At 34.6% G+C, this 11877-nt stretch overlaps 1 protein-coding gene across 2 annotated transcripts; it reads right to left on the reverse strand.

The window, feature by feature from the left end:
* Nucleotides 1-863: 863 nt before the first annotated feature.
* Nucleotides 864-8584, reverse strand: LOC132266617 (kinesin-like protein KIN-7F). Of its 2 annotated transcripts, XM_059767544.1 has the most exons (14): nt 8527-8584; nt 7884-8252; nt 7174-7263; nt 6961-7061; nt 6731-6844; nt 6575-6656; nt 6427-6494; nt 6234-6299; nt 6012-6136; nt 5063-5396; nt 3570-3674; nt 2577-3491; nt 1756-2078; nt 864-1452 (listed from the first exon to the last, which is right to left on the reverse strand). In XM_059767544.1, exons 2-14 carry the CDS (start codon nt 8101-8103, stop codon nt 1110-1112), a joined length of 2886 nt encoding a protein of 961 aa, XP_059623527.1. In that variant the 5' UTR covers nt 8104-8252; nt 8527-8584; the 3' UTR covers nt 864-1109. The 2 variants fall into 2 exon arrangements, with proteins under 2 accessions (XP_059623527.1, XP_059623526.1); XM_059767543.1 differs by lacking the exon at nt 8527-8584 and having other exon boundaries at nt 7884-8469.
* Nucleotides 8585-11877: the final 3293 nt, after the last annotated feature.

Genomic DNA, 11877 nt, shown 5'->3' on the forward strand with positions numbered 1-11877 from the left:
AACAAGAAAACGAAAATATACTAGTATGAATAATATATAAAAAGAGAGTTCGAATTCTGTGGTAGCCCAAGATCACATATGCAATCTTAAACTCTCTCTCTCTCTCTCTCTCTCTCTCTATATATATATATATATATATATATATAAACCATGGTTGAAGAATATGAATAGAACCAGAAAACTTGCTTAATTACCTGGTTTTCTTGCAAGGCAATGTTATGGGATTGAATGGTTTGGAGGACACAGGTACTATATATAAATGATTAAGAAAGTTTTAAACTGCAGAACCGACATTATTTTAAACTAGAATGACTGAATTGACCTCCACTAGATTGGGGTGGAATCAAATCATGTGGGCCAAATGTTATTATAAAATTGTGGGCCACCTGCCCTTTTTGGTCAAGATTGAGCAAATCTATCTCTTTGCCACCAAAGTGGAAACAGTAATTATTTCAGTTTCCATAAATTGAAATCTTACAAATATGGAAAACCCAGACCCACATTCTGTTCTAAAGTTTTTTTTTTGGCACGTTTCGATCTTGGGTTGGCTATATATATATATATATATATATATTTACTAGCAGAGTTACACATCTCCAATCAACGATATGGAGATTGGAGATTGGAGATTGGATGAGATTTAAAGTTTTATTTTGAGAGGCAAGCGAAGAAGTATCGCTAAATTACAATTCAAGTTATATATACGATTATAGATATAGGGATTTGTATCGATTTCCATAATCCGAAGAGGATATTGATGGTGCAAGTCACAAATGAGACAAAGTTCGAGTGTATGAATATGCCTTGCCTATCAAAAACTAAAAATAAATGAAATAAGACAATCGCCAATACATGATATGAGATGGTTGAAACTTTATAGCATTAGATATATATTAAAGGTCTACTGTACAACAAAGGAAGGACACCACAACATCAGACATCACAGTTATATAAGTCATTTCTAGCCTGAGAAAAATTTACAAGCCTCACTGTAATCAATTGCAATCGGAAATCAAAGTGGAAATCAGTTAAAGCTCAAAGCCATCTTTGCAAAATGGAACCAATAGGCATCATCATATTGCCACCGGATGAATTCGTCGTGTTGATCCTCAAAACAAGCTTAGAGATATCACACTGCTTTTACTTTTCATGCTGTAAGATCTTCGTTTCTTGCGTTGGGGCGTGAAATTGAGCCCAAACGACCCAAACGACTCCTTGGAACCCTGCACTGGCTCGATGAAACCAACCACCTTAGCAACAACAATGGCACTATCTCCAATGTGGTCCATGTCCTCTGTTTTGGTCCACAACCGGTTGGCTAGCTGCAACCTCCTGTTCTTCGTGTTCAACCCAATCCCCCACTTAATGTAGAGGCTCTCTCTTTCGTGTTGACTGAGCCTCCTCTCCATTGCCTTACTCAGCTTCTCCCTTTCACGACGAAGACCCTTCATGCTGTTTCGAGGAAAAGATGTTTAGAGATCAAAGCAAGCTATTTTTTGCTAGTCATGCTCTGTTATCTAACTGTTTATGACATTAGGTAGTACTAAATGGACAGAGAAAAGGCAATAAACAAGAACTCGTGTAAAGTACATTGCCACACTTCCAAGCCTAGTGCCAATCACACAACATCAACTCATTGCACAGAATCAAACTAATTCATTTCATAATATATATATATATATATATTACTGGCCTCTACACTTTCCCTTTTGCCAAGATGAAAATTAATTATATATGGAGGTCTACATATCATACCTTGAAGCAGGTGTGAGAGTCCGGCCACTTTCCACTGTCTGATTACCTTTAGAAAAGGAGTCCATTAGGAAGGACAACCTCCTGAGCTCTACCTGCATGTATATGGAGTCTGCCGGATCACCTTTGAACAGCAAGAATAAGTAGGTTCTATGAACCAACGACACATTGCAAGTGTGCCAAAGTTCAATAATTGCACTTTGCAGCCTCTTGAATTCCGAGGGCCAGTCTGAGAGACTTATTGAATCATCATCTTCCATTGGATCCAAGCCAACATCTTTGACATTCTTTGAAACCATGTTGTCCTCTGGTTCTGTCTGATGCACCTATCCAGCATTCACAACAAGTTAGATGAATCCAAGCAGCTAGAGTTGCAAAGAAACTGATTCTTCTGAAGTTTTCTATTTCATATTCAATTCCTTTGTGTAAAAAAATAATTTTTGAACTATTGTAAATAAATAATGTTTCTGATTAATGCATGGCAAAATTACATATATAAAGTTGTGATGGGGTAAATATCTGCCACATACATGTTCTCCATAAGAGTGATATTAGGTCCATATATTAGTTTTACACTAGCATAATATGTTGCTGCACACTAAGATGATTTCAATATTCTTTCGATGAGTGTAATATGTGCATAATACCAAAAAATAATAATAATAATAATAATAATAATAATATCATTTTTAGCTTTATATAATGCCTTTATTGTTTCCACTGTTTCTAGCAATGATGTCCACAATTAATTAATGAATAAAGAAAGATCATAAAATGGCCCAATGTTTGAAATAAAAAATTTTTGAGCCATTTTAAAAACTCACCAGAGACCCAGAAACTTGCTTATCATGCTGATCCTCAGCAATCTCCTTCGTTTCTGCAACAGATGTATTGATGCTTGTAGAATTCTCATCAGTCGAATTTTTTCCATTCTGTGCTTGAAGCTCATCAGCAGTAGTAGTGGTCCCAACGGAAGATTGAGAAGCTTTGACATCTGCACCATAGTTCAATGCAGAAGCCTTTCTCTGAAACCCCTCGGGTCTTCCAATGAAGTCTATCTCAAGCCCATTTGCTGGTGTGTTCTCATTCTCTTCTAGCCTCTTAAACCATGGTGAAGACACGTCGATCATGAGGCTTGCTCTACAACTTCTACTCTTAGTCAACAAACTTCTAGACTCAAATGTATCGGATCTCTGCAGCCACGAAGAGGGTTTTTCAGGAGAAGGAACAACAAAAGATGGATGGAGACGACTTTCTTCTCTATCTTCTTTTGGTAATGGTGAGTCAGGGGACATCAATTCCTGATTCCTGTTTCCATTCCCAACCACCATGGAAGCTGAGTTTCCCGCATCATCTTCAGGAGCTAATCGCTTCGATTCTACATTTCTTGTGGTATTTGAAACTCCTATCTCAATGCATCGAACTTCCTTGCATATATCCTCAGCATCTCCATTAATGTTCTCTTCAACCTTCCCCCAACGGTGAGGTGAATCATTTCCAGTAAAATCTGAACTACCAGTCAATGGCCTTGTAGAGGTGTCACTGTGCAGAAAATTCTGTTCATGGTCAGGAAGTTGTAGGCAGTGATCATCAGAACTAGTTCTACTATGTTCGCCAGAATACTTTGATGTGTCAAATGCTCTGATACAAACATCTGTTGAGTGAGAATCTGACAAAGCAGTTCTGTCAGATTCCGGTGATTTTTGCACTCTCAAGCTGGGGTATCGATTTATCTCAACCTGCAGGAGGACATAAGATATAAAACTTAGCAGGAGAATGCAACTTTAGGTGAAAAGGATGCTTCTGTCAAAATTTACCGAAGCAATTGAATCTCCATCATCTCCGACCAGACGTAGCAAATCCTGAATCTGAGATTGAGCAACATCTCGTTGCAGAGTAAGATTTACTACATCCTTCTCCAGCTGCATGAGGAGAAAATAGAGTGTTAGGCGGTACGATGTTGCTGCTTCTTGCATGAATAGAAAAAATCTAAAGCATAAATAGTAAATATTCATTAATCCATGCCAGATTTATTGTTGAAATGTGAGTTATTCATGATGCATTGTAATGTTACCAAAAGAATGAAAATCAGTTACAGAGGTTAAGCCTTCAAGTACTTGCCATCACAGTCTGTTGAGAAGACCTTAGAGAAGCTTTGAAGAAGTAATTTGAGGTATTGTTTTACACCAAATAAGTTCAATTTACATCGGTTAAGTCATAGAAGAAGGTACTCCTTTTGTGAGGCAATTCAACATGGTTTGTAACCCATGTATAGAAGCATTACCAAATTTAACCAGTTCTTTGAAATTCCTCAGATTTTCAACTTATTACAGGACGTGAGGTTCGATTGTTGCTCAGATGACTGCTGGGCTTATGTACCTACCTGGTAATAATAAAGGTGCTGCAGTCTGTAAAACTTAGACTACCGCAGTCGGCCTTAAGCCAATATATTTTCATTAAGAAAATATTAAAAACCATATAATATACTGGGGAAGATCAATGCATGTTCCGTAGAAAATCATTCAAAAAATTAGAGAAGGATAAATGCATAAGTATTATAGAGGAATGATGCTCAGAATACAAGATTTCCTAATTATTCAGATGAGAAAAGGTTCATTTGGTGAATAAGAAGGTGAATTTTTTTCCGACCATATCAACTATTTAGATGAGCAGTACATGGTAATTAAGAAATATCTATAAGCCAACAATAAGACCAGCCATGTAGAATGAAACAGAATGCTAAGCAATCAATAAACTTGTTCATAGTTTCACCATAGCTGAAATGAGATTGTTAAAAAAAATTAGGGGCAAGACTAAGAAGATAGAATTTTTTTTTTTTTTTTCCTAATTAGTACTCTCACACACTTGTCTCTTCTAAGACTTGAACCTCTGACCTCCCTTTGGGAAGTAAGAGGCTAATACCGCTAGGCCACTGGCCCGTTAGTTACTAAGAAGATAGATTGGGTATGGGTGATCTCACTGAGAACATTTTATCTATGTAAAAATATGTTCTGCAGTTGCTTGAAGCTAATATGACAAGGGCAATAGAAAAAAAATAAACAAAAGCATAGCTAAACAGCTGAAGTTCTGCAGTTTGAAAGAACAAATAATCGGAATACGGAGAGGGATAAATGTTGAATTGAGGCTCCAACAGAGGTTATGTTTGACAAGGTCATCCAATCAATTCACTCTTGTCAAATTTATATAGTTCGGTTTCGGATTTAAAAGTACCTGAGTCTAGTTTCAAAGGGACACAAATGTATATATTTACAAGTACTAAAATTTTGATACCGAAAGACTACTTCATTACCTTTTCAATTCGAAGGTCTTTCTCACGCAGTAATGCAGTGCAACCTGATGTGGCATTTGCTTTTGGACTGTTCAACTCATTCTCCAGTCTAGAGAGTTCCCTTTGCAAATGCTTTACCAGTGCTTTATCAGACATAACGACATTAACTTGAGCATTAGTAGTCACTTCTTTGGCGCAACTTGCAAACAAAAGGGTGTTTCTTGATTGCTCAACATGACTTCTTGCAGGGCTCATGGTGCAGATGATGGCAGTTCTAGCATTGCCTCCTAATGAAGATTGCAGTATGCGGGTTAGCTTGGAATCTCGGAAAGGAACATGTCCATTCCTTCCCTTGCTGTATCCAAATAAAATAACATACATGAGTAACAAATAAAACCTTCAACTATATGAGCAACAACATCCAGCCGACAAATCGTAGAACTAAAAAAGAAAAATGAAATGGATACACACACAGAGTCAACCCTTCATGATATTTAAAAGAAATGAGGCCAGTATAGCTTTGCTACTGTAATGAATGACTAACTGCAATCAAGGGGTAGAAAATTGATGCAAAAATGCTGAAAGCTAGAACTATTTGATAATATTCATCTAGTAAAACTAAAACTGTTGCCATCGCCAATTCCTCCTAATCAAGAGAGAGTAGATTATAGAGGGAAAAGTATTGGAAGTCCTTGATTTAATGAAAGGGAATGGAGTAGTGTCCATAATTACGTTTTTTTATTCATATCCGCACAATATAATTAACTGCGCTTTTAACTCCAGGCAGTTTTGATATATATAGTTACATGGAACTAAGGACAACAACCACTTTGTCAAGATTAAAAAGATCTAACTATAGCTCTAGAGAATTCAAAGTAGGTTTAAGGAAACAACTACAAAACACTGATTTTCAATTAATAAGTTGAAGTCAATTTCATAATCAAATTGCAAGAGAATAAATAAAGCTAACCTTAGCTTGCGGATAACTGTTCCAAGGGTGAGTAAACTGCGATTTATGTGGGATCCCTCTTTTAACCTCATGCCAGCTGATAATAACTGAGATGCACGCTCACTCCCCGCAAGATCAACAAAATTCTATTTAAATTATAAAAATAAAAACATATATCTTAGCTCACTATACTTTCCATTTACTATCCATAAATTGAATTAACATAAAGTAGATGATCCATACCACAGAAGCTGCAAGGCTGCTTGAATTGTCTTTCAATAAAAACTCACGAGCTGAACTTTCAACTGTCTGCAAAAGAAATGAAGAAAAAAAACAACAACTAGTGAGCACGGGAAATGATAAATATACTTAAACTTAGAACTCTGCTAAAGAATTGAAAAATAAAATAAAAATCAGTCTAAAACAACAATAATACCAGTCTGATAATCTGATGAGATCTGGAACTTGTTTCATTCAGGGAGGTTTCCCCTATCTGTCTTTGAGCTGCAAGAATGCACTAGGACATATAAACATTCAATTATGAGTCGTTTAGTGAAACCGGGACTACTTGAGGATGTCCTTACCTTCACAGATGGAAAGGAGCTCCATTACATGATTCCAGTCTCTCAGAGTCTCCTCTATGAGTTTTTCAACAATCGTCCCCCTCTGTTAAATGTCAACTTTTAGCATAATGGAAACAAATCTATACCACCAGTTGGTATATAAAGAAGTAAATTCACCTCTGGATCATCTAGAAGTCTAAGTGGAGTACTATCTGTGCTAAGGAGGTCTCTGACAGACTCATTGTAGATCTCCAGAGCTGAGAACTTTAATGTAAATTCTCTTTCCGTGCGCTACAAAAAGATTATACGATGAACAAACAGGTTAAATTACTAAGGAATTAATATGCTGGAATGCAGAACTGAAAGCCGGGAAAAGCTATGATATGGAGTATTAGCATTTAGATTACCTTTTGTATATAGTCATATATATCTGCTATGGTATACTCGGTAATTCCAGTCATGGTGTATGTCTTTCCACTGCTTGTCTGTCCATATGCAAAAACACTTGCTGGAAAGTATATTTTTCGTTTGCGGTAGAGAAAATCGTCAATGGGGCTCCAAGTGAAATTCAAGAAACAAGAAAAATGAGGAACAAAAGGGAAAGAGATTATTATACTCACAGTTAATGCCATTTACAACTGAAAGAGCAATATCCTTGGCTCCTTCCTCGTAGACTTGCTTCGTGGAAGAATTGCTTCTAAATACTCTGTCTAGAACCCAGACAAATTCACAAATAAAAGAACATAAAAAGAAAGATCAGGAAGAGTTTGCTATTCATGTCACTCAATGTGATCAAAACGAACCGTAACAAAAATCCTCTATAAACTAGTTTTGTCTCAAAACCAACCACAGCAATGTTCCTAATTAAAACTCGATGCATACTTTACTTGAATTACATTGAGAACTCATCATTTAACAGCTTAACAGAACTGCGGGTGAAAATTCTATAACATTGACAAGCTAGAGAGGACTGAATTGATAAATCATGAGTCATGACAATTGACAACCACCCTCTAATGGGGGCAAAACAATAATCAACCGAAAAAAAATCATTACCCATTCAAGAAAAAAGTTCCCTTATGTCTCAAAATGAGTCATTTTGGGATTAATTCACAATAAATGATGTAGAATCTAGCTCTATAATGACAATAACTTGCACATTTTCAAACATTCACATAATTTAACATAATTAAGACTCACAATTTAGAGACACATAATCCATAGAAAAATCAAAATTGTATACCAAAGCTCTTACCAAATCTGAATACACAAACACACACACACACAAAAACCATTGAACAAAAGAAGGGCAAAACATAAATTGGCTTACCAAATGTATAGGCAGTGGGGTACATGGACCGTTCCGGCACCGGGAGGTTGCTGTTCTTGAAAAAGACGGTGTTGTCACTGATGCAATCCCAATCAGATGCATCTTTCCTCGCAATCTCCCTCTCGCTCAGAGGCCGTAATCGAACCGAAACGAAAATCTTCTCCTCACGGACGCTCACCGCCGGAGAAAGCTCCTCGCCAGCACCGTCCGTCGCCCCCATTCAACACTGACAACCCAAATCACATACCAAAACAAAGCCTGTATCTATATATAATTATCAAACAATAATACACAGTTGAATTCAAATCCTATAGCTTTTTTTCTTCACCAATGCTGGGCCACCAAACCTCTGCAACCCCAAATCATCAACTGCAAGAACAAACCAATCATGGGTTAGTGCTAATTTTACACCGACATTACCTACACATCTTTGTCTCATTAATCAGACAAGTCAAATTTCATAAATTATGTTATCTGGGTCGTCATGGTTTTTATGTAATTTTTAATGGGTTTGGTCCACCATTACAGACTGTCAATGTCTTCTTCTTCATCAATCATGAAAATGTTACCAGTTTCTGGTTGAAAAATTCAATGGGTTAGTATGAAAATGGAATGTTCGAATTGGGTTTGTTTGTTTTTTTACCTTGGGGATTTGAGAGGTCTTGGTCGCTTTCATGGAACGTTCTCTCTCTCTCCTCTGCAAATGTAATTTACTGTGAGAGAGAAAGTGTTGAAGAAAATGTGGATGGATTGGGTTTGATATTTTTGTGTATGTCTTTATACGTGTGACCAAGTCTTCTTGGACTCTGATTCACCGTTCCGTCTGAGCGTGGCCGTTGTAATTCAACGGCTTTTGGTAGGTTGGTTTTGGGGGGTAATTTCGGTAATGAGTTAACAACTAAATCCAACGATAATATAAACCATAATTACTCTGTCGTGATAGATAAAAATTCAGTGAACTTCATAGTGTTAAAAAGTAGAAAAAAAACATCTTGTTAATGTCCCGGGGGGGGGAATCTTGTTATGGTGTTTTTAAGTATATCGTTGTGAATATATATATATATATGAATTTGAATTATCTATTATGATAACGTGAATCTATATATGTGTATTGCTTGTGGGTTATCTGATTATCTGATGTAGTGTTATACTGTATTGGATCCTACTTTCCTTTGATGTTAATGTACAATTGTATGATTTGAATCATACACGTCTAATATAGTACAATACTAATATTATGTATGATATTCTAGAGGATTTAAACTATAGATTATATAGGTTGTGGATTAACAAGACAATTGTATTAATTATTTAGTCAAAAGAATGAAAATTAGGCTTTGTGTGGTTTGTAACTCCGAGAACAGATTTTTGTTCTCAGAAAACTGAAAATAGAAAACTGTACAAAAAACTCTACTTGGTTCAGTTTTTTAAAAACTGTTTTTTAAAAACTCGATTATAAAAAGACATAGTTTAAAATAATTGTCTTTTTTTATTTTCTGAAAACTATTTTATGTTCTCTAAATTCTTGAGAATTGTTTTTAAAATTACAAAACTAAGCAAGCCTAATATTTAGTCTATTTTATCTAATTTTGTCATGAAATTTTAACCATAAGACTTCGTATAATATTTTATATCTATCTAACTATTAAACATATGTTCTTCTGTATATTCAATTCTAGAACTAACTAGGTCACGGCTCGAGGTCGAGAATTTATGCTTTTTGAAATTCCTCTCGTGAAATCTTTTTCTTATATTTTGACTCACTGAATTTTTCTGAACTCAAACTTTTCCCTCCTTTTTGCGGATAGAAATTAAGGTCACACTATTTGACTCATTGAGGTTCTCATCTAATCAATAATTTTTAGGAAAAAATGGTTACTAGAGTGAAACAATCACCGACTCACTCGGGCAATTATTCATCTTACATTGATGCACTTATTTAGGACCACAAATCAGTTGTCGTCGCATTCTTTTCATAAATTTTTGTGGCACATGTTGACCTTGCCTATTATTTCACTTGTATACATTTAATGCACATTTTTAGGACCACAATCAGTTGCCCGATTGTTTTCATAATTGTTCTTTTTTCTTAGCGTACAAATAAGATCGTGGTCATCATTTGTACTCTAAGGAAAAGAACAATTATGAAAACAATCGGACAACTGATTGTTGTTCTAAAAATTATTATATAGGTTGTGGATTAACAAGACAATTGTATTATAGTATACAATTTATGTGTAATATAGTATACTATATTATATGATGACCACGATCATTCCTACGTGTGAATGATTCAAATCATTTGTAGCTAACAAAAAAAACAATTATGAAAACAATCAAACAATTGATTATGTGCAATATTGCAGAATTTAAACCATAGATTATATAGGTTGTGGATTAACAAAACAAATGTATTACTTATTTAGTCAAAAGAAAGAGAAAATTAATATTTGGTCTATTTTATCTGATTTTGTCATGAAATTTTAACCATTAATTTTTGTATAATCTATTATATCTATCTAACTATTAAACACATGTTCTCCTATACATTCAATTCTAAAAATTTTTCTGACTCTTTATATATATGCTTTTTGAAATTATTCTCGTGAAATATTTTTCTTATATTTTGACTCAATGAATTTTTCCCAACTCAAACTTCTCCCACTTTTTTGCGGATAGAAAGGTGACACTATTTGATTCATTGAAGTTCTCATCTAATTAATAATTTTAGGAAAAAATGGTTACTAAGAGTGAAACAGCCACCAACTCACTAGGGCAACTATTCATCTTACATTTGATGCACTTATTTAGGACCACAATCAGTTGTCACATTCTTTTCATAATTTTGTGTGACACATATGGACCATGTTTATCATTTCGCTTACATACATTTGATGCACAGTTTTAGGACCACAATTAGTTGTCTATTGTTTTCATAATTTTTTGTGGCACATATTGACCATGTTTATCATTTCATTTGATGCACAGTTTTAGGAACACAATTAGTTGTCTATTGTTTTTATAATTTTTTGTGGCACACGTCGACTATGCTTATCATTTCTCTTAAAAATACTTAAGCATGTTTTTAAAAACATATGTGAAACAGTCTGCACTAACTAGCTTTAATAGTTCAGGAGTTGAACGTGCACAAGAACTTTACACGTAGAAGATTTCGTGTTTGACTCTCTCTGAAGCAGTAAATTCAGACTTAATTGATAAATATAACTTGCGGATGGTTGCACATAACCGAGGTTTATTTGACAGCCACAAATTTAATAGACAATTGCAAATTTACTTTTTCATTAATCGTGTTTTTGATATAAAATCTTTACCCAATTGCTATAATTTTTCTTTTCAAAAGATAGATTCAACGTTCGACTTTATTAAAAACGACATTGTAGATGAATGTGTATTTACATTATAAATGTATGTGTCTAACTTACTCTCCCAATCCCCAACCCCACCCAACCTCCCAAGCCCAAATCCATTTTTAACAATGATAATGGTCTAAAGATTGATGTTATAGTCCAACTTCTCATAAACAATATGATTAAGTACCTTTTTTTATTGATTCAATCAAGATTATCAACTTTTTCACTGAAATATCATATAAAATATAAAAACAAAATAAAATAAAAAGTGAATTGGATCATATTATTTAAAAAAAACATCCAAACAAACCCTATATTTAAGTCTCAATTAAATTAGGTAGAGCACATGACACCTTTATACATGTCAGCAAAAATAATAACACCGTCCCATGTACCCCTAATTCTGTTGGATACAATGAATATATAATTTAAGATTAACTGGTGGCAGATGGACTTTGCGTGTGACATAGCTTTGAATTAATTAAGATTCTGCTTTCAGTATATTAAGGAGTCTTATAAAAGTTTAGGGGAATATTTTTTTTTTTATATATATATATATATATACATATATATATATATATATAAGAATATGAATGTCTACTTCATTATTCCAAATGATTTGC

Source organism: Cornus florida, unplaced genomic scaffold (assembly GCF_030987335.1).
Source record: "Cornus florida cultivar Cherokee Brave unplaced genomic scaffold, ASM3098733v1 CherokeeBrave_3.0.0_Hap2_Chr07, whole genome shotgun sequence".
NCBI lineage: Eukaryota > Viridiplantae > Streptophyta > Magnoliopsida > Cornales > Cornaceae > Cornus > Cornus florida.